General features: G+C 56.2%; 1 protein-coding gene across 1 annotated transcript; it reads left to right on the top strand.

Annotated features, from left to right (window-relative positions):
- Positions 1–1,295: 1,295 nt before the first annotated feature.
- On the top strand, positions 1,296–17,479 carry TFRC (transferrin receptor). Its single transcript, XM_075716033.1, has 19 exons — positions 1,296–1,342; positions 2,495–2,565; positions 4,402–4,618; positions 5,243–5,465; positions 5,679–5,822; positions 6,556–6,652; positions 7,051–7,173; positions 8,429–8,524; positions 8,695–8,834; positions 9,221–9,390; positions 9,698–9,817; positions 10,441–10,526; positions 10,647–10,710; positions 11,058–11,125; positions 11,510–11,577; positions 12,350–12,431; positions 13,370–13,591; positions 14,075–14,215; positions 14,500–17,479. The coding sequence occupies exons 2-19, from the start codon at positions 2,533–2,535 to the stop codon at positions 14,740–14,742; spliced, it is 2,337 nt and encodes a 778-aa protein (XP_075572148.1). The 5' UTR covers positions 1,296–1,342; positions 2,495–2,532; the 3' UTR covers positions 14,743–17,479.
- Positions 17,480–22,827: the final 5,348 nt, after the last annotated feature.

Below are 22,827 nucleotides of genomic sequence, written 5' to 3'. Positions count from 1 at the left end.
CGCCCTTAGTAAATTTGCAGATGACACCAAGCTGGGTGGGAGTGTCAATCTGCTGGAGGGTAGGATGGTCCTGCAGAGGGACCTGGACAGGCTGGACCGATGGGCCGAGGCCAACTGTGTGAGGTTCAACAAGGCCAAGTGCCGGGTCCTGCACTTGGGTCACAACAACCCCATGCAACGCTACAGGCTTGGGGAAGAGTGGCTGGAAAGCTGCCTGGCCGAAAAGTACCTGGGGGTGTTGGTAGACAGCCGGCTGAACATGAGCCAGCAGTGTGCCCAGGTGGCCAAGGAGGCCAACAGCATCCTGGCTTGTATCAGGAATAGTGTGGCCAGCAGGAGCAGGGAGGTGATTGTCCCCCTGCACTCGGCGCTGGTGAGGCTGCACCTGGAATACTGTGTCCAGTTTTGGGCCCTTCAATACAAGAAAGACATTGAGGTGCTGGAGCGTGTTCAGAGAAGGTCAAGGAAGCTGGTGAAGGGTCTGGAGCACAGGTCTTATGAGGAGCGGCTGGGGGAACTGGGGTTGTTTAGTCTGGAGGAGAGGAGGCCGAGGGGAGACCTAGCTAGTGATAGGACAAGAGGGAATGGGCTCAAGCTGCACCAGGGGAGGTTTAGATTGGATATTAGGAAAAATTTCTTCACGGGAAGGGTAGTCAAGCATTGGAACAGGCTGCCCAGAGAGGTGGTGGTGGAGTCACCATCCCTGGAAGTGTTCAAAAAACAGGTAGATGTGGCACTCTGGGACATGGCTTAGTGGGCATGGTGGTGTTGGGTTGATGGTTGACTGATGATCTTAGAGATCCTTCCCAACCTTAATGATTCCTAGTTTTTACTTTCATTATAAATAACCCAGCCACCAGGCCAGGAAACACGAAATTGCTACTCTACCCTTAACTGGTTTAGTGCTAGACCTGGTAGTGTAGGTTAATGGTTGGACTGGATGATCTTAAAGGTCTTTTCCAACCTAAACGATTCTACGATTCCATCATTATCGACGTTATGCTCATACTAAATCCAAAACACTGCACGATGCCAGCTACTAGGGAAAAAAAATTGACTTTACGCCAGTCAGCACCAGGACACGAAGGGCAGCGGAGCAGGTTCGCCCACTGAGACGCCAGGCGAGCAGGCTGCAGCCATTGCTAGCCCCGCCCACGCACCGGGGGCTCGGAGGCAGCGATGACCCCGCAGAAACAGCGAGCACCCCCCCCGCCCCCGCCGCCCCGCCCCCAAACCCCGCCCGCCGCGCGCTCGCGCCTGCGCACGCGGCGGCGGCGGGCTGGCGGCGAGAGCGGCGGCGCTGGGAGCACTCGGCCGCGCTGCGGCGAGCGGAGGGGCCCGGGTGAGCGGCGGGCGGCGGGCGGGCAGGGCAGGGCAGGGCAGGGCAGGGCAGGCGGGAGCGGCCCCGGCACCCCCCCCCCCCGAGGCGAGGCGGCGCGGCGCGGCGCGGCCGAGGTGCGGGGCCGGGGGAGGCGCGGGGGCCGCACCGGCGCCGCAGCAGCCGCCGCAGTCCCGGTTGGCGCCGGGGCGGGGGACGGGCGGCGCGCACGTGGCCGCCCGAGGGGAGGGCGCGCAGGGCCCCGCTGCGGGGCAGCCCCGCGGCCCCCGGCAGCCCCGCGGCCCCGGGCCCGGGCGGAGGGGAGGTGCGCGCTCGGCGGGCGGCCTGCCGCCCCGGCCCGCTTATCTGGCGGGCTGCAGCCGGGCTCTGCCCGCGATACCGGGGCCGCGCAGCCTCTTGCGGGAGGCTGCTCCCGTGCTTCCCGCCCCCCTTGTTTTGGAGGCACTGGGGGTTGCTGGCCGCCCCCCGGGCTGCTTGGCGGGAGGAGGGAAGGTGGGCGCCTTCCTCGTGAGGCGCCCGGAGCGCGGGCTCTCCCCCGGGCTGGCGGGGGGGCTTTGGGCCGGGGGTTCGGGGGGGCCCTGCGCTCCCGGGCGGCGGGGGAGCGTCCCCGGGAGCGTCCCCGCAAGGTGCGGTGCCTGCGGGCCCTTCGCGCTTCCATGACTCTTGCTCCGGGTTAGCGGGTCAGGCTTTTAGGAGAGCCTCTGTACGCACAGCCTGTTGTGCCCTGCCTGCCGGGGGGAGCCTTGGATTGGCCTTTGGAAAAGGCCCCTCAAAGCTGCCGGGGGTTCGTCTCCGTGCGCTCTTGCCCAGAACGAACGGTGAAATGCGCGGATGGCCGCTGTTAACCTTCGATATCCAAATAAAACCTGCTTATATTGGAGAGCTCCCAGGCGTAAAGCTAATCCACGTCCACCTGAAGACCGGAGTTCAATAGAAAGAGCCCGTTTGTTCATCAGAATTTATGTTTGCAGTGGCAGTATGTGAACTGCTAGGTTGCATTCAAGGTTGACGCAGGTTCACCGACATTGTGACTTACGTAGAAGCACGTGTGTAAGATCCATGGGCAAGCATTGCGCCGGTGGCAGTGACTGACCTTGGACGTCTTATGGAGTGGCAGGGGAACAGCCTGACTTGACTTGTGTTCTGAACTTCTAGGGTTTTGGTCAAGTTGGCGGGCACTTCTCCAGAAGGCAATGGACCATGCCAGAGCAGCAATCTCTAACTTGGTAAGACACAGTCCCCCTGTGCCATTTGTCTCTTGGTGGGCTGATGATACTGCAGAATGAGGGTTCAGTAGCGTCCATGTCAGTGTTGGAGAAGATGATGAATCCAAAGCAGTGTTAGGTGCTACTGTGTGGGTTGTGAGTGAAATGTCACAGTAGCTAGCTGGCCATGATAAGGAGGTAGCTTAAGCAGTTTAGTGCTGGTGGGGTTATCGTTAACTGCTACGATGTCTTGGGTCTCTCAGGAAGCTGATAAGGGGGGGAGGGGGCAGTGTGCGGTTGGCGGGGTGAGCCTTGAACAGTGTTCCAGGAGGAAGTGCTGCTGAGGAAGCTGATTAAATGCCTATCGGGACAATCAACATGTGTTCTATTATGTTACTTTGGGGGTGGGAATTCAACCGCAAGTCCAGCCTTTGAATGCGACCTGTGCTTTGAAACAAATGTGCAGGATGAGGTAGCTCTGAGCTTGCTCAGCCAAGCCTGCCAGTCTTAGAGAGCTCAGACTGTGAAATGACCCTAGGCTAGGACTGCAAATGCGATGGTTTGGTCTCTGAAAAAGCATGCAGGATATGTGGGGTTGAGGCATGCCCTCTGCAAAGTGTGAGGGAAGCCAAGCTATCAAGCAGCTGAGCAAAGAGACTGCTGGGATAGACTGCGGTGTTGCCCTTTCTGAAATGTGAGCAGGCAGCTGCTTCATTGCGGCTAGCGTGGGCCAGAATGGAACTGCAAGTCTGAAATGACGTTGGTTTTGTTTTGACCAACCAAGCTGATGTCTGGTCTCTTCACCTCCAGCCGCTGACTTGTAGTTTGAGAGTGAGCTGAGAAATGTGGATGAGCTGCTGTTTGTAACAGGGCTTGGGCGCTTGCCACCAGCTGCTTCTCCAGTACAGTGGAGAGGGGCCGCAGGACTGTTGCTCCCAAAACTATTCCTCTGACCTTTTAGCCAGTCTCCTGCCTGTTCCCAGCGCAAACGTGGCTGCAGGCAATTTCGGTGGCTCTAATGGAAGCTGAGTGGTTCTGCTCAGTGCCTGGCTACGCCTGGAATTGAGTTTAACTGCCTGTTAATCTGAGCGACTGCCTTGCGCACGGGCTGCTGTTCTGTGGGCGGTTGGGCTGTGCGTTGCGGCTGTTCAGAAAAGTGGGCTCCAGCCTGGAAGCTGTTCTGCTTGGGCACTGATAAGCACCAGTCAGATGGTTCCAGCCCCTGGTGGGTGTGGGGGGTGTATCCTCAGCTTTCATGTTAGCTGAGGTAGCAGGATTCCCATGGGTCATCACTCTTCAGCCTAGCTGCTTTATAATACTCATCAGTAGCGTAATTTAAGAGTAGCCTGGGGCAGTTTAATACAAGATTATCTAGATACTGGATGAGAGTATTTACATCAAAGCAGATGTGGCTCAAAGGCCTTCCCTTTCCTCTGTCCTGATCAACGTTCCCTTCTGTGCGAGTTGCACGTGTTCAGGTCAGATGAGTGCGCTCCTGATTAAGAGCAGGAGTTTCTGCTTTAATCAGCCTTTGCCGTGGGGTCATGTGGGAAATGCTGCTGCCATTGGCTGTGTCATATCTGTAACAGACTCCAAGCTAGATTTTAACCAGTGTGGCTCTGAACTTGTGCAGGGCAAACGGATGGTAAATAAACTCTGGAGACCCTGAGTGGGTCTGAGTCTAACTGTCTGTTCAAAGCAGCCAGCCTGACTTATTGACAGCCAAACGCTTGGGCTGCACTAGAGCAGTTTCAGATGAACAAGCTGTATTTGGTTTGGAGCGTAGGTGCAGCTGGCTGCAAGGACTGTAGGCTGGTATAGGAAACTCCTCCATCCCATGACTGTCTTTCAACACAGTTTGGTGGCGAGTCAATGTTGTACACGCGCTTCAGCATTGCCCGGCAAACGGATGGAGACAACAGCCATGTGGAGATGAAGCTGTCTGCTGATGATGCTGAGGAAGGAGGGGAAATTGGGAGACCGGAGCACCTGCATGCCGGCATGCATCCTCCATGGAGGAATGGCAAGAACATCTGCTTCCTAGTCCTCGCAGCTGTCCTTCTCCTCTTTATTGGTAAGGAAGGGTGGGAGGCAGCTGCATGAAGTGGACTCTGGTATTGAGCATATCTGAGGCTGTTAACATTTGAATCTGTATTGTTGCAGGAGGTAATTAAAGAGCCTGGATCCAGGCTGCAGCCTCTTGTCACAAACTCTTAAGTATGTCTAGCTCAGACTTATGATACAGAATTGGCACAAAGAAGTGTGAAGTTTGACAGTGGAATTGTGACTTAGCTAAAGGGCAGACTGGTCCATGTGGCAAGTGTGCCAGTTTTCCCTCATTTATCTCTTAACACTTCTCTAGAGATGTGGGTCAACATATTGGTAAAGCCTCTGGTGCTCGTTTCTCAAGGGTTTTAACGCTGCCACTGACCTGAAGTAAGCATTCTCCTTCCCAAGTGGTGCTGGAGGGACTCTGCCAAGCACAAGATCAGATTTGCAGTGTACCTGAAAACATGCCAGCTCAGGGAAAATGTCAGGCTGCATATTCCTCTCTGTCCTTAGGTATGCCAGCTTGTCAAAAATGGTGTGAGAGCAGAGGTGCATCTTAACCCTGAAGCTGCTTTGAATGCACTTGTGTGGTGTGGGGCTGGTTTAGTCATCTTTCTGCAGCACAAAGAAATACCTGTTCTGTCTGTAGGTTTTCTGGTCGGCTACTTGAGTTATCGTGGACGAATGCAGAAGGCTAGCGGGTGTCTGGATGGAAGTGGCAAGTGTGAGGTGACTCCTACTGCATCTTCCTTAGCGGATGGTGATGAAACTGATGAAGAAGTGGTTCCTGGACCACCTGTCTTCTACTGGCCTGAACTCAGATCCCTGTTGTCAGGAAAGCTGTCAGACACGCACCTTGAGGACAACTTGAGGTAACAGTTCCAGAAAGCTTAGCAACAGCTATGAGAGAGGCACAGCCTATGGGCAGAACTTGAGCTCCTTTGGAGAGCAAGGCCTTAAAGACGTTGTGGGGTGGCATGTGGTTAAACATGGGCTTAAATGGCCCATCCAGCTTGGGTTTGCAGGCTGGAGCACTGCAGTGCAACCTGATGCTGTAGCCTAAGCTATACATCTGTTACCTACAGGCAAAGAGCAAGTATGTCCTCTTTTGAAGCTGGCCAGAGTAAAGATGAGAGCACTGCTGGCTACATTCATGAACAGTTCATGAGCTTCCGCTTGGATGAAGTGTGGAATGATGAACACTACATTAAGCTGCAGGTCAAAGGCAGGTACGTTAATGAAGAGATGCAGATCTCTTCTTTACAGCATGGATATCTGTAATCTTGAGCAAACGTGATTTCTGCTGAAAGCAGTGCTAAAATTGTGAGCCAGTTACCCATCTCCAAAGGTGGCCTTAGTCTAGCCAAGCAGTAGCTACTCCTGTCTCTTCTCAGGCTTTCTAAATCCAGAGGGTCTGGTAGCAGCCCTCTGCATTTTTCCTGGGACAGCTGTTTCCTCAAAGCATGCTTAGGAAGTGGAGAGAAAACAAACTCAAGTAAAATCTCAGCTGAAGGGCAGATTCCGTGTCTAAAACTGCTAGTATGGGCGACTGTCTTCTCACCCAGACAGGTGTTGCAGACCTGACAGTGGCTCCTGTAGTAGCTCAGGAGGGTATCAACAGGCATTGTGTTGGCTGACTGCTCATACCCTTGTGTCTGACCTGCCCCTTCATGTTGGTGGGGGGAGGAGGGGAAACGAATCTGCTTAGCTTCCCCTCTTGGGAGGGGACTAAGACTTGGAAGTACAGATTCTTTCTGCTACTTGTCTTAGAAATTAGCCTCCGTTAATGTCTTTGAACAACCCCCAGGGATTCTTGCACGGAAGTACTGGGATGAGTCTGCCTGTTTCAGGCTCTGCATTGACATGGTCAGGATTGCTTCGGCACAGACTGAAATATGGGAGCTAGTAAAATACGGAGTTTATATATGAAAGAACATAAAATTGTTTCTTTACATTTAACAGTAGCAACAACAAAGTGTCTATTCTGGAAGATGGTAAAGAAGAGGAGCTGGAGAGTCCTGATGCATATGTGGCATACAGCAGTTGTGGCTCAGTTGTTGTAAGTGACTCCAAGAAGGTCCTGGAAATGTGCTTGCACACTTACCGGGTGGCAATGTTCAAAATACGTCCCTTCAAGATACAGAGTGTATAAAGCCCTGTCCAGTTAGAGAGCTGGGGGGGAGGTGGTGGTGGGGAGAGTGGGGTGAGGAATGGGCCCATGTGGTGTTATTACTTCAGCAAGATGCAGAAGTTAACTGTTTAAACTTCTCTGCTGGGATCCAGACTGGAACCTTGACAGAAGTGCTGCTCCAACAGGCATGTTGCTTGCGATCAGAGTTTACATTGCTGAGCATGAACTCCCTGCTGTTAACGGGAGTCACTTACTGTGACTGTCGGCTGTCTCAAGTATCTGACTGACATAGGCTGCTGCATTTGTAACCAGTGTTTCTGTTCCAGGGAAAACCAGTCTATGTGAACTATGGACGGAAAGCTGATTTTCAGAAGATACAGAATATGGGTGTTTCACTGAATGAAACTATAACCATCTTCAGAGCTGGAAAAATAACCCTTGCTGAGAAGGTAAGCAGTCTGTGCCCCAAAGCCTAGCCAAACTTGGCAGCAGGAAGCTGTGCTTCCTCCTTTTGAAGGCACACCTCTGTGCTTCGGTTCAGGTCTCTAGAACTAGTGTATGTAGGCTTGTCCCTGCAGGTCTGGTCTTGCTTGTTTGCACTAAGCCTCCACGTGCGGGTCTGGACACCAAGACTGAACAGAGCTGGCTACGATTCATGGTGGCATTCTTCTTGGCCTCTGGCAGACTTGCTGGGACAGCTAAGCATCTGGAGTGATGGAGCTGGGAGGCAGAGGGGAGGCAGCCTGGGGTCTACAGGGTGCAGAGCTGGCTGGTATTGCTAGATGCAGCAACAGGGCTCCTAGAGGCAGAACAGCCTTGCCTCTAGAACACCCCTTGTTGCTGCAGCCAGGTACTTTGAAAGCTTGGCTGCAGTGTCTCACTTGGGCTCTTGCTGACTGTTCCCTTGGACCAAGTGAAGGTTCTGGCACTGCGTGCCCAGTCAACTGCCTTGCGTGTTGCTGTAATGTTCCCTCTGTGGCATGTAGAACTGAATAGCCAAGCAGCCTAAAGGATCTGAGTTCTTCTGTATGCAAGCCTGTTCTGTATGCAGAGCTGCCCCTCAGATGGGTGCTCCTGGGCAGGCTGGGGCACAGGACTCTTTCCAGTCAGACTCTGCCTGTCTGCATGCATCAGACACAGGCAGACCTGGAAGGTGCTTCTGCAAGGGGTGCTCACTGGTTCTCCAGTCCCCTTTCTGCTTTTCAAACTGGTGTCTAGCCTTGCAAGAGTGTTTGTACTGGTGGCGTATCGGAGGCAGCTGGGTTACAGGTGTATTAAACAGGGTCCTGACTAGGCCACTCTGCCTCTGTTTTCCATGTGAAGATAAGCCTCCAGTGGCTGCTTATCTTGTCTTGAGACTAACCTAATCTTGGGAAAACAGATGGAGCATAATGAAAATTAAATAACATCTTTCTTCTAAGCTGCTCTGAGGAACAAGTATGACCTGAAGGAATCATAGGGTGAGACACTAACCGCGGAGTATCCTAACTGTTCAAAAGGGTGTGAGATGCACTCTGCCTGGAGTAGGACTGAGCTGCTAGTATTCAGCTTCCTTGCATATCTATCACTGTCAGGTAGCTGTTAAAATCTTTTGTGGAGTTGGGCATTGAGGAGCACAACCCTTCACACCATTACTCCACGTACTTCCTTTAACTCCCCTTGCTTGCAGTGCAAATGTGCAGTTAATGTTCTTCTTTGCTTCAGGTTGCAAATGCCAGAGAGGCAGGAGCAGTTGGTGCCCTGATGTACCTGGACCCCAAGAGTTATGAAAACACAGATCAGCTTGTCCCCTTTGGACATGTGAGTATGCAACTGGCTCCCCTGGTTGTTCTCGTGAACCTTTGTCACTGTGGACTGCAGACTGCAGCAGTCCTTCTGCAGGCCTCTGGCTCAGCAGTGCTTCATGCCCTTGTGTAGATGAAAACTGTTGGGCTCCTCTGAGACTTGAGGACTCTTCTTGCTTTTCACAGGCCCACCTTGGAACTGGAGACCCGTTCACCCCAGGCTTCCCTTCTTTCAACCACACCCAGTTCCCATCAGTGGAATCTTCTGGACTACCTCGCATTGCTGTTCAGACTATCTCTAGAGGAGCAGCAGGCAGGCTGTTCAGGTAACTGTTTCTCCTGGCTCGCAGGCTAGGCTGCTGTGGCCGTCTTGCAGGGGTGAGGATGGTGCTGAGGTGCTGTGAGCCCAGGGAGCTCTCTGCTGGTCTCTGCTGTGTATCGCAGGGAGCGCTTACTGGAACTGGCTGGAGACATGTCGCTTGTGTCCATGTCTCATGTCTTAAAGACTGAACTTAATCCAGTGTTGGATTCCTCTTGGCCTCTGCATCCTACCTCTCCCTGCATAATTAGTGGTACAGGACTGCAAGCTATTTCCTGAGCAGGCCCTGAACAAGGCTGCACCTGCAGTTGCAGGCTTGCTTTTTTCACAGGATATAGCTAAATGAGGTCAGAGCTGGATAATGAGCTCAAAGGATCTCTCTTTTTCCCTCAGCAAAATGAATGGAAGGGAATGCTTTTCGGAGTGGAAAGGTGGGGTCGTGGTATGTAGCATGATACCGAGTAGCACGAGCAACATGACAGTGAAACTGAGTGTGAACAACGTCATGGTGGACAGGAAGATTCTGAACATCTTTGGTGCTATAAAGGGCTTTGAAGAACCAGGTAATGGCAACTGCCTTGTGGCTCATTCTTGAGGGGAACCCTTCCTCTTCTGTGATTATCAAAGCATGACAGCTGCTCCCAGACAGAGACGGCCACTTCCTCAGCAGAACCAAGACCCTTCCCTAAGGGTCAAGGAAAAAGCTGAACCCCGCTGCCAGGGAAAGGCTAAATGAAAGCACGCAGTGTGCCAGGTTCAGGAGTCAGACTCCGTACTCTGTTCCCAGTACAGAAGCTCAAAGCTGCTTTTCTGATAAATGGTGTTTGCAACCTGAAGCTTGCAGCTTAGATCTTGATGTCTTCTTTATAGATCGGTATGTTGTGATGGGAGCCCAAAGAGACTCCTGGGGCCCAGGAGCAGCCAAGGCTGGTGTTGGAACTGCCATTTTGTTGGAACTTGCCCGTGTGATCTCAGACATAGTGAAAAATGGTAAATATTTGTGTACAAAAGTATGGGGGTGGGAGGTGATGCAGGTTTAGCTCTCTGTGTGTTAACATTGGAGAGCCCAGTTGCAGAAGAATCCTTTGGGAAGGCATAGGGGATCTGACAAAGCTTCCTGAGAAGCTATTACTTGTCCAACATAGACAACTTGTCTGCAGTGAGCACTCGCTTTCAGGGGACTGCCTACCTGTATCTGATATGGCTTGAATGCAAAAATGTCCTTGGGTAACACAGTGCAAGCCTCAAACTTGAGCTGTCTGTTGGACAGCCAGGCCTGAAGGTGGGAAAACACCGAAGTGGCTGACCAGCTGGAGTGGTGGGGGCTGCATAGTGGCACTTAGAGTGAGTGCTCTTGTATCCAGGGTTAATTCTGGGCTCAGGCAGCTCAACAAAAAGGGGAAATGCAGACAGCATGGGTTTCCTACACAGCTCTGCAGCATGGGGGGGCAGGGTACAGCATCCATGCAGCCACTAGCGTGCACGTTTGTCTGCAGCAGCCAGAATGCTTCAGCTCTGTCTGAGGAGCAGACGATTCATCAACCCAGGCCCTGGGCGCTAATCTACATCTCCATGGGGGAAGGGCAGACATCTCAGTCTCTCTCTCTTTGCAGAAGGCTACAAACCAAAGCGCAGCATCATCTTTGCTAGCTGGAGTGCAGGAGATTACGGAGCTGTGGGTGCTACTGAATGGCTGGAGGTACTGTTTCTTTGATGGACTTCTGCGTGATGACTGCGCAGTTGTGATTCCTGTTCCTTGGATTAAACATCCTGGTGTTGTACTGCTACTGCTCATCTTAAAATACTTGTTTTGTTCTAGGGGTACTCTGCCACACTGCATGCCAAAGCCTTCACTTACATTAACTTGGATGCTGCAGTGCTAGGTAACCTGCTACTCTTAAGTTTCTTGAAACTGAGTGGGACCAGAATAGCTTGACAGACATCCCTTAAACTCCAGGAACGGGGGGCTGTGCCGGAGGTTGATGCTGGGTGTTTGGCTGAAGACTAGCATGACTCCATTTATTCTCCTCTTGTCATTGAAGCTGGGAGGTTGCTGCAGCCTGAGCCAGAAGGAGGCAGCTCCGCTAGGTCCCAGTAGACTGTCCTGTGTCTGTTGAAGATCCTTTGGCAACAAGCTGTAGATCAATTGTTGCTCGGTCACAGGGCTGAGCAGCTCTAGCAGTGGTGGTTAATTGTGCCAGCATGTCAGACACCCTTTCGGTTTTTGCAGGCTTGGAACACATGAAGATTTCTGCTAGCCCACTGCTGTACACATTGCTGGAGAGAACTATGAAGGGGGTGAGTTGAAGGGTCTTGGGCTAATCAAGGTGACTGGTTTTAAGGAGGAACTGAAAGCAGCCAGAGCTGTGCTGGGTCACTTTGCCCAGCTGGCACCTTTTGAGGAAAAGGCCCCATTTAGGAGAAAGGGCTGAGATACTCCGGAGGGCCCTGTCTGAAGTCCCCTGGGCCCTGGGAATTGCAGTTCATGCATGCAGAATCTAAAATCGGCAAATGCCACAGTTCAGTGGGAGGAGGATGCCTGTCCTGCATGAACTGTGCCTGTGTGGAGAAAGGTCAGGGGTACACACCTGACTCTGGCATCTGCACAGCAATGCAAGCTCCAGGATGGACCTGGAAGCCCATGCAGGGGTCAGAAGTGCACTGACTGTCATCTCTGTGCAGGTGACGGACCCGAAAAAGGAGTCAGGAAGCCTGTATGACAGAGCTGGCTCTGACTGGGTAAAAACAGTGTAAGTATTGTCGTCCTAGGAGTGTCATACTGCTGTCTGGGGAGGGCTGTACCTGCAATAGGATGAGGGGAAATGGCCTCAAGTTGTGTCAGGGGAAGTTTAGATTGGATATTGGGGAAAAATTTCTTCATGGAAAGAGTAGTCAAGCATTGGAACAGGCTGTCCAGAGAGGTGGTGGAGTCACCATCCCTGGAAGTGTTCAAAAAATGGGTAGACGTGGCACTTTGGGACGTGGTTTAGTGGGCATGGTGGTGTTGGGTTGATGGTTGACTGATGATCTTAGAGATCCTTCCCAACCTTAATGATTCCTAGTTTTTACTTTCATTAAAAAATAATCCAGCCACCAAGCCAGGAAACATGAAATTGCTACTCTACCCTTAATTAGTTTAGTGGTAGACCTGGTAGTGTAGGTTAATGGTTGGACTGGATGATCTTAAAGGTCTTTTCCAACCTAAATGATTCTATGATTCTATGCCACGATGGGATCAGGCAAGTGTGAACCGTACAACACTAGCTGTACTTAGTGCTGCCCCAAGCTGCCTGTAGGCAGCCCAGACACCTTTTTGTAGGGCAAGAACAGCCTTGTACAAAGACCAGTGGCCAGAAATGGACTAGCAGCTCTCAGCACTTGGCCAGGCCTCCTTGCCAAAACCAGCCTTGTCTAGACAGGGTAGTCCACTTGGCTCAGAGCTTCAACTCTAGGGCTTTTGAGTAGGGCTTTTTTCCTGGGATGTCCAAACCAGGTGGTAACTACTCAATACGTCTTTTGCAGTGTTCCCCTTGGTCTGGATAATGCAGCATTCCCTTTCCTGGCCTACTCGGGAATCCCAGTGGTTTCCTTTGGTTTCTGGAATGTAAGTATTGTCTGTCTGCCTGCCTGATGTACTCATTCCACAGAAAGTGCTGTAAGGATATCTGCTCTCCAGGATGGCAGAGCACAAGGTGCTGTCCCAAGTTCCTTGTCTGTGCAGGAGCCTCGCTGGGGGAGGAGATGCAGCCTCTGGACCTGGTGGCTGTGGCAGTCCTTGCTGTGAAGGCTGCTCCTGGGGCATGGTTGGCCTACAGTCTCTGTTGCAGAGTCCTGAACGCTTGTGGTTTTTTGGGAGAGGGGCCACTCACTCTTCTGGAGACTCAGATGTCAATGATTCAGAAGCTAAAAGCACTAAAAAGATGACAAGCTGTTGTTGCTTTAGTGGAAGACTGTACTATAGCCTGCTGGTTGGCAAGCAAAGCGCATTGGGGAAGCAGTGCCATTGGCTGGAGCAGGTACCAGCTCAGACTGTTCAGGTCTGCTGCTGCAGCTTGGGGCTGGCAAAAATGGTGTCAGCCAAGCAGCCTACTCTGTTACTGCAGGTGTGCAGCTGGGAGCCTTTCTGATAAAGGCTTCCTCTGCTTATGAATGCTTGGATTTTTTTAGTGTCAGATTTGTTCCACAAAAAACCTGGAGTTATCCTGCCAAGAAGGGTTGGAGGGTGCTGCCAGTACATACCAAACTGTGTGCTGGGGTTTTCCTGCCTGTGCTTCTGCAGTGAACTCTGATAGGCGGGGGGAAAGGTCTGTATGTCTTTGGGTCTAACAAACTAGCAGAGCATGCTGCTGATTGCCGGAAATTGTGAGGGATGAGAAGCAGGAGCTCCTCCCCTGTGCTTTGAAGTTTTGCCACTCAAGTCTCACTACTTAGTAGCACAAGGAGATGGGATGTGGTGGAAGTAACGAGCAAACTGTAGTGGGAGGTGAAAAATCCTAGCTGGAGAAGCAGTCTTGCCTAACTTCAATGCATTCTTTCTTGCAGAAAGATGAGGAATATCCCTTCTTGGGCACTACTCAGGATACTGTGGAGAACCTGAAGATGATTGACAAGTTGTATCCTCTTATGCGTGCTGCTGCAGAAGTTGCTGGACAAATAGCTCTCAGGCTGACCCATGATCGTGAGCTCTTCCTGGACTTTGAGAGATACAGTGAAGAATTGCTAGCGTTCCATGGGAAGTTTTTGGACTATGATCAGGATGTGAAGGTAAGAAAGGCTCAGAGTGCACTGAATCCCTGTAGGCTGTTATGGGGCCATGTGCTAATAAGGCTCTGCTGCCACTGGATACAGCAGGATGGACATCTTCCTCCTTTGGGCACGAGAGCATAGCATTCAGTGACCTGCATCAAAGTTCCCTATAGAGCAGTGCAAGCACAGTAGCTGTGGCAGACAGATTTAGCTAATCTGGCTGTGATGAGCTCTTGAGGAAATGGATGTGGATGGTTTCTCATCTGGTTATCATTCACAGCATGGTGCAGCTTTGCATCTCATTTGCACCTCTGCTGAAAGCCTACAAGAAACTGTGGGTGGGGAGAGATGTCACTGAGCTCAATGACCTCAGAAGAGCCTGCCAGGAACTTGCTCTGCTACTTGGTTAAACTGGCAAAAAAAAAAAAACCCAACACTTTCTCTTGGTGAGAGAGCAGCAAAAGAAGAAAATCAGGTTTGCTAACAGCTCCTCCCTCACAGATGGTGGGGCTGACCTTGAACTGGCTGTATTTTGCCCGTGGTGACTTCCAGCGAGCTGTAGATGCACTGAAAAGAGACATCGCAAACAGTGACAGGGAAAACAAGGTTGTCCGCAGAGTCCTGAATGACAGGATCATGAAGGTGGGTATCTGCAACTGGTTTTCCTTTCTTCGTGAAGGAAGAGCATGCTGGCTGGGGTGGGCCTCTTCTTAGGAGCCATGGGCACTGTGCAGGCCGGTGTCTCTTCTGCTTGCTTAGTGTCAGCGTGACTGACTTCTGCGCTTGCTATCAGGAGAGGGTCTGGCCTTTGCAGAGCTGTTGTGGGAAAGGGCTGAGTGGGGATCAGAGATTGGGAGCTCATGATGGGGCAGGAAAGAAAACTTGGGAGGTGAGAGTATAACCCTAAATTTGCACCTCTACTGCAGGTGGAGTACGACTTCCTCTCCCCGTACCTCTCGCCAAAAGTTGCTCCTTTTCGCCACATCTTCTTTGGCAAAGGCTCCCACACCCTGCAGAGTCTGCTGGAGAACCTGCAGCTGCTGAGAACCAGCAAGGACAGCGTGGACGTGAACAAACTGAAAGAGCAGCTGGCCCTGGTGACCTGGACCATTAAAGGGGCTGCCAATGCCTTAGTGGGTGATATCTGGGATACAGACAACGAATTTTAGACACAGCAAACACCTGGTTAAGGTACAGGATTAGGGAAACCCATTCCCTAACATGGCGTTATTTTTCTGTAGCTTTTCTGGCAACAAATGTTTTGACCAAAGTTGAGCATAAAATTTAAATCTCACCTTGATAAATTCACAGGAGGCAGTTTTAAAGCAGGTACTAAGATTACCATGAAATCTTCTCTGACCAGGCTCCCATCTGACCACAGTCCAAACCGGTCACTTGCAGCTCTTTGTGGGGCTTGCTCTCCAGTGTACTTGAGAACTAACAGCTGAGGTGACTCCTGAACTGGTACCTTGAGTGGGGAGGTACCTCATCTATTTAGGGTTTTAATTGTTGGCCCCCTAAACCTGGTGACAAAATAGGGAATGGATTCCTCTTAATGCTTGTAATGAGGGTCCCTTCTGTGGCAGGGGGCTGCAGAGGCCAACCTGTAGTTCAAAAACAAAACAACGTAGTAATAGCCCGCAAGTGCTGGATTATGAGCAAGCTCTGAAGTGCCCGGCCTGCCTTACTCAACAGCAGGGTCCCAGTGATGTCTTGGAGGCTTGCTTCTGCTGAGGCAGGTCTCGATACCCAGGGAAAATGACCCAAAGATTACCTAATGCCCCCTTTATATCCTTAGCTGGCACCTCAGGGAGTCCTGCAGCATTGAGAAATGGCTCTAGACTGGCACTTCAGACCTTGCTGCTCTGGGGCCTTTTGTGAAATTGAGTCTCTTGCTGGCCAAACCCTGTTTGATACCATTTTGCAGGATGGCTCTTGTTTGGCACTGAGATATTTACTTGTTTATTTATTTATCAGTGACAGCGTTCACTATAAATGGTGTGGTTTTTTTATAGAAGATAATTATCGGAAGCAGTGCCTTCCATAATTATGACAGTTATACTGTCGTTTTTGAATAAAGCAGCATCTGCTATTACAATCAAACATGATACTGGAACTTTGCATTTCAAATAATCTAAACAGGCCCCTCCAAAAAAAGTTTTTGAAAACTAAGCAATTAAGCTTTCTGCGGCAAAAACACCACTCTGGAAGAAACTTGAAGGTGTAAACCTGGTAGCAGGTCTCCAGGTTACGCTCCAAAAGGATCCTTCAAATGCTGAAAACCTGGGTGGAAACTCAAATACTAGACATTTGGCTTCCCTGGGGTGTCCATGCCCCTCTGTGGGCTTCGGACTCCCTCTTTGCCCCCCTTTCTGGATGCCATGTGCTCACATGGGGAGCTCCTGGGCCCGGTGGAGGGGCTCACTACATAGCCTGAGCTCCACCTGCGGCAGCACACAAACTTCTTGGACCTCAGATGAGGCATTGGCCCGATTTTTAAACGGCAGCTTTCTGCAAACTTCCAGTACCTTATGTATCATGAAACCTAACTGACATTATCGGGGGCAGTGTCTTCCATAATGTGTAAAGAACAAGGTAGTTTTTGCCTACCACAGTGTTATATCGGAGGCAGTGACCTCCATATGTTGCACTATGGGTGTACGTAATTATCGGGGACAGTGTTTCCCATAATTGTTCTATACTTATCATGCAATGTCATCTGTGAAGCTTGATGATCCATGTTAGATACTAATCAGTTTCCTGCAGTCCTATTTTTTCACTCTCCTGTGGTGATGCAGATACAAACTTTGGTCTGTTATGTACTTCCCTAGGCTCTACCTTCTCCATAGGCTGAACTGTTTCAAATAGCTGTGCTGTCTTGAAGTGGCTTCCTGCCTCCAGTCATGGGACTGGCGCTTGAATGTTTAGCGGAAACTAGGCTAGTTAGACTGTGTGCTCTGTGATTTAGTAAACTTCCTTCAAATCAGTTACAAAGACTTGGGGAATTAAAGGTGAATGTAGGGCTTGGGGCTGACTGCTGTCTGGAGGGCTCCGGTCACCGCTCTAGGCGGGTGTGTGTACTTGTTGAGAGGCTGGCCTGCTTTGGCACTGGGGTGATGCTGGTGTGCGTGCATGGGAAGCTGCTTGCTCCCCAGGTCTCGCTGGAAATGCCAGCCTTGCCTCCTGAGTGTTGTGTGGAGGCGGGGAAATCGGTGGCGCCTTTCTCGTGGTGCCCCTCTGCTCCCTGACCTGAAGCTGAATGCTGCTGCTGTGTTGACACCTGCTGAACTGTGCTGCCTGTTCCCAAAAAATAGCTGTACCTGTACTCTGCAAACAGTTTGATTTGGTGTTTAAGCCTAAAGCAAGCGAGTGACCAGAGCCCCAGCAGTAGTCCTTGAAGGAAAGAACGTTGTTCAGCTGGAGCAGAGACCTGGGCTTCCACGAGGAACGGGCAAGGACGATCCCTCAGCCTAGTTACTGAGCTGAGTGCTCACCAACTTGGGGGGTTGGATTTTCATCCGTCTCTCTAGAAGCCTGATGCCCAGGCTTGTGCAACTCCATGCTCTTCCGCGACTACCCTGCTGTCTCTGAGGCACGTGTCTGTACGTGCACAGCCCTGTCTGTGCTACTGTTCCCTAGTGACGCTTCCCTGGATGGCATTTAAGAGCTGCTGTCTGGGAGTCTTCACTGTAGTGTTTGCATGCATCTTGATGTCAGACTTCATCATGCGCTTTATAGCCAGCAGAGAAGGACACAGCCTGTCTCCTGCTAGGCAGCGTAACCGTGACTACTGGGATGCTGGGATGCCTTGCTTGGTGCTAGCATCGGACTGGTGTGGGGTGTTAAACTCTGTTTCTGGGTTACCTGCTGTGTGCTTGAATAAAGTTTTAAAGCTTGAACACTCAACTCCTCTCGTGGGTTCTTGCAAAGCCACAATGCTGTTGTGGCCACAGGTGAGCTGGGGCAGCTGGAGGGAGGCTGCTCTCCTGCCCTGTCAGTGCTGGTAACAGGCAGCTCCAGTACCACCTTGATCTGCAGTAGCAAGTCCAAACTTCACCATGCTGCTCGGCTCCGAGTCCTGCCTCACCGCAGGCGCCTGGGCTGAGGCCCCTGGCAGTGAGGTAGAGGAGCACCAAATGCAAGCCCCCCGGCCACCCCCTCCTTCCACGGCCCTGTCCTGCCTCGCAGTCGCCGTGGTGATGACCCTGAAGAGCCTGTGGTGCTGGGAGGGATGTCGGCAGGGGGATGGAATGTCAGACTGCCCACCGGCCCTGGCTTTGCAGGTCTCTGCTGGTGAGAAGATGGCTGGGCAGGGCTGTGGGTGGCCGTGGCTGTGTCCCAGGAAGCCAGAGCTGTCCCCTGCCTCGTCTCTGCCCCTCATCGCCACCCTGGAGCTCCCTGGGGTCAAGATGGGTGTTTGGTTACTGCTTAGAGCCCCGGAGCTCTGGCAGAGCGGGAACTGCATCCCCTGCCCCAGAGGCCTGCTCAGGTGAGGCTGCACTTGTTTTGGGGCTTTGCATTTTAAGTAAGTTCAGCTTTTCTCTGCTCTTTTCCCCCATCCCTGGTGCCAGTCTCACCTCCTGCTTTACAAACTGTATCCCGCGAAGATGCACCATTTGGGGTGGGAGGCAGCTTCTCCAGGAGCCCTCCTCGCTTCTTAGGGGCTGTCCCGGCGGAGCTCTGGTCCCGCCTCTTCCAAAAGGGATGATTTACTTGTTGGAAACACGTTGTTTCCCGCATCTCCCTGCCCAAACCTGGCAGGGCTCCTCTCCCTGCAGTGGCTGGGCCGAGCCCCGCCGAGGCAGGGCCGGGGCTGCGCGGAGCTCTGCGGCAGCCAGGCAGAGCCCGCCCCGCGGGGGCAGCGGGCGGGGGGGGGGGGACACACGACACCCCCCCACACCGCACCCCCGCGCCTGGGAGCGAGAGTGTGGGCTGCCCCTCGGCAGCGCCGCGCAGCCCGCGCCCTGTGCCCCCTCTCCCGCCGCTCCCAGCCGCGGAGCGGTCCCGGGGCCTGGCGCCGTTCCGCGGTGAGTCCCGCCGCGCCCGTTTGCGCGTGCACCTGTCTGTCCGTCTGTCCATCCCCGCGCCCCGCTCCTCACCCGTCTGCCTGCCCCTCCGTCCCCGCTCCCTCCGTCCGTCCGCTCCGTTCCCCTCACACCCCCCCCCCCCGCCCCCGCCGTTACGTAAAGCGGCGACGCGGCGCCTTTAAGAGCGGGGCCAGGGGCCGGGCGGGCGGGCGCGCGCCGCCCCGGGAGCTCGCGCCGGCGGCGGCAGCAGGAGGCGGCGGCGGGGTAGGGGGGGGCGGCGGCGGCGGCGGCGGAGCCGGGGCTCCAGCAGCGCGGCTGGGGGGGCCGCGGCGGGGGGCGGCCCGGGGGGGCTCCCCCAGCGTGCGGGGCCGGGACCGCGTGCACCATCCGGGGGCAGGGGGCGAGCGGGGCCCCGGGGGTGCCGGAGGGCGGGGGGCTGAGCCCGGGGGTGCCGGAGGGCGGCGGGGTGGCCCCGGGGGTGCAGGAGGAGGGGGGCTTCTCCCGGGGGGTGCAGGAGGCGGGGCTGGGGGCGCTGCCCCGCGGCCAGGAGCTGGTGGCCGGCGGCGGCGGGGAGGCGGGGGGCGGCGGCGGGCCGGGCCGGTGGCACTGGGTGCCGCTGGGCGAGCGGACGGGCCTGCAGGAGTGGGGCGAGCGGCCCGGGCCGGTGACCGCCGTCGGCGGCCCCAAGCCGGGCGCGGAGCCCCGGCGGCCTCGGGAGCGGGGGGCGGCCCGGGCGCGGCGGCGGGCGCGGAGCGCGGAGGAGGCGGCGGCGGCGGCGGGGGAGGCGGGGGGCAGCCCCGGGGCGCAGCCCCCGCGGCGGGCGCGGGGCGCGGTGCGGGGGGTGCAGGAGCACGGCCCCAAAGCCGGGCAGGAGCAGGGCCTGAGCCGGCGGGCGCAGCAGGAGCGGGGCGGGGGGCGGCGGGAGGTGAGCCCCCCGGGCCGCGCCCGCTGGTGGGTGCGGCGGGGCCGGCAGGAGGAGGGGGAGGCCCGGGGCGGGGTGCAGGAGGAGGGCGAGCTCTACCCGGGGGAGCAGGAGCACCCCGGCGGCACCCCCGGCACGCGGACCCCGGCCCACCGCCAGAGCCGCAGGAGGGCCGCCCGGGTGTGAGGCCAGATCCAGCACCCACCGCCCCGAGGGGGATCCCACCCGGGACCCGGCCGCCGGAGGCGTCGATCGGCGCACCCCGCCCCGGCAGGCGAGCGGGCGCATCCTGCCTGGCATGCCGGCTCTTCGGCGCGCCGCCGTGCCCGTCCTCTCCCTGCCGTGACGCCGCAGACCCGGCGCAGGATGCGGTGGCAGCAGCAGTGAGCGGAGAGGTAAGGGGCGAGGCGCAACCCCTTGCTGGGGGGCGATGCAAGGGGCACGGGGGTTTCGGGGTTTGGCACTGCGGCACCGCCCGGGTCGGCGTCTGCGTGCGCCCGCTGCGCCTCGCCGGGCGCTGCTGGCACCGTGCCCCGCAGCACTGCGGGCTGCCGGCGCTGCCATCGTGCCCGGGCGCTGCGGGGCCACTGAGCCCCAGCCAGCAGTGGGCCTGACCCCCCTGCTCCTGCCTGCCAGGGCGGAGGGCAGCGGGGTCTGGTGCGAGGGGGTGCCCGCTGCCGTTCAACCCTCCCGAACTGCAGCGGAAGCCGGGGGAAGGTTTTTTTTTCCTGGAGAAAAGGCAGCTTTGCTCTGCTCTTCCTCTTCCCCGGGCTCGTGGGAGCCCCGGCGCTGAACAGAGGATCCTTGTCCTCCGGGGCCGGCCCTGCGCCTCGGGGTGTCGTGCTGCTGCCGAAACCCAGAGCAGCGGCGAGGTGCGGGGAGCCTCTGCCCGCAGGCTCAGCGGGCAGCGCCGAGCTGTGTCCGGCCACATCGCGGCAGGTTTTTCTCTAAACACGCAGGACTCTTTGGGTACTTTTGGTCTTTGTTGTTTTGTTTTTTTAATAAAACCTTTAAGTTAAACCTGGTAAGGTGGTGCCGACAGCCCAGGGAAGGATCCTACCTCACCGGGAGGACCCTGCGTGGCTTCTCCTGGCAGTCAGACCCCTTGCCCGCTCCGCAAGCAGCAGCTGGGGAGGGGGCTTGCAGGCGGCTGGAGGAGCCCGGGCAGGGGCAGCGTCTCTGCCCACGGAGCTGCCGCCAGCCGTGGGCTGGAGGCCGTGCCGGGGCTGGGCTGTCTGGGCAGGGCAGGCCGGGACAGAGCCTGGCGCTAGCGCTTCCCCACGCGCTCGCCTCCCTGGGGCCGCCTTGGCGCAGCGTTCCCTGGGGTACCGCGGGGCTCCGGCGTCGGCTCGCCGCCCTGCGAAGTGGGTCCCCCCTAGTCCGGTGCTGCGGTCTCTGGGGGTTGTGCGTCCCTCCCTCACTCAGCCCTTTGCTGAGCTGGCTCAGGGCAAAGCCCTTGAGAAAAGTTTTTCAGTGCCGGGTTTTGCAAAATTCTCATAAAAACAGGACCTCCCTGGACGGGTGTCTCTGAGCAGGTCTGTGCTGCCAGGCCCCTCTTTAGGGAGAGGTCCAAGGACAGACCCTATGCTGCGCACCCACCCTTGGCTGCAGCCCTGGTTCCGCTGCTGGCCCCGAGACCGCCACTGCCCGCAGGGAGCGGGGCCCAAAGCAGCCTCTGCACCCCCATCCCGCCGCACCGAGGCCCGGGGGTGCAGGGTGGGGGCTGTGCAGGCTGTGCAACCTGTTACCAACCCCTGGAGCTACCCGGGCCTCATTAGCCCGGTACTCCTCAGCGCAGGGCGTGGGGCCAGCCCCGCCGGCAGGGTATGGTGGGTATGGCCAGGGGGGCCGGTGATGCCTTCCTCCTCCTCCTCGGGCAGCTGCCAGCCTGCTGTGCCCACCGTGAGTCAGCCTCCCCACCCAGGGTGTGGGGGGGGCTCCGTGGGCAGAGGAGCAGCCCCCACGGGACTGGGAACCGCTGAGGGCTCGTAGCCAAGCCCTGTCCCAGCCACGCTGCGGATCAGACCTCGCTCCGTGCCTCAGTTTCCCCTGAGAGGAAGCTCAAGGTCCCATCCTGCCCCTGGAGTGCCAGGGTTTTGACTCCAGTCGTGCCTACGAGCAATGGCAGCTGGCTGGGGCAAAGCATCCCAGGGGGCATCACCCACTCATATGGGGTTTGGGGGGGCCGAGCGGGGGCTCTGCCCCGCATGCAGCCCCCCCTGGTACAGGAGGGCTTTAAGGAGAAAGTCTTGCCCCAGCCCTCTGCCGAGCAGCCCCCGAGGGGGAGCTGCCCACGCTGCAGCCTGGCTAATTAGGCTGCTGTTAATTAAAACTAACAACCGGCAGATGTTGGATGGTCTGGCCAGGGCACTGCTCTGCTCCGGTGCAGGGAGGGGGAGGGGCTCAGCCTACCCCCTGCACCCAGCTCCCAGGGTCCCAGCTCCCCGCACCCGGCGCAGAGGGGAGATGCCATAGCGTGGACGTGGCTTTGTGCCCGTCTGGCCAGAGACCTGGTAAACTCATTTCATGCCAGCTGCAGCCCACCCCGAGGCCACGTCCTGCAGCGGCGTGGGGATGGGGGTACTGGCGGGGGCACCCCCAGGGGAAAGGGGCCGGTTGGACCTGGGGCTTGTGCCAGTGCCCCCCACTTCCCCAGCAGGACCAGGGGCAAAGCCCACCCGTGTCCTGGGGCATGGGGGGGCAGCTCCACAAAGGCTCTTTCAGCTGCCTGGGGGGGGTGGCGGGGTGCCCTGGGTACTCCAGGGGGGTCTGGAGAGCCTGGGGTGGGCAGACAGGGGGTGCTGGGCTGGGGGTCCCATCCTGACCTCTCCCTCCCGCTTTGCCCCAGGGGGACCCCGTGGCCAGTGTCACCGCAGCCCTGCCAGCCCCATGGCTGTGCTGTGACACCGTGCCCCCTCGCACACCGCCTGGCTCGCCTCAACGCTGGGGCTGGCACTGCCGAGGGACCCCGCAGCCCTGCCGAGGGACCCCGCAGCCGCCGCCGCCGCGGCCCAGGTGAGATGAGCGTGGGGGCCCGCGGGCACAAACCGGCCTGCGCCAGGGCAGGGTGGCAGCGTCCCCACCGCGGCAGCCCGCTGCCCTTTCCCCCTCCCCGGCACTGCCCGTGGGCATGGAGCCGAGGGCGGGCAGCGTGGGCAGGGCGCTGTGGGCACTGGAGGGGGTTGCTTTGCCTGCTTGCCCCCCAAAACACCACACTGTGTCCCTGCCTTGGTGGGAGAGCTCGGGCTGAGGTGGGGATCAGCTGCAGGGCTGGCAATTCCTGCCTGTACCCTGCCCACACCGGG

The sequence above is a fragment of the Pelecanus crispus genome, chromosome 9 (genome assembly GCF_030463565.1).
Source record: "Pelecanus crispus isolate bPelCri1 chromosome 9, bPelCri1.pri, whole genome shotgun sequence".
Lineage (NCBI taxonomy): Eukaryota > Metazoa > Chordata > Aves > Pelecaniformes > Pelecanidae > Pelecanus > Pelecanus crispus.
This window is presented reverse-complemented; position numbering and strand designations above follow the sequence as displayed.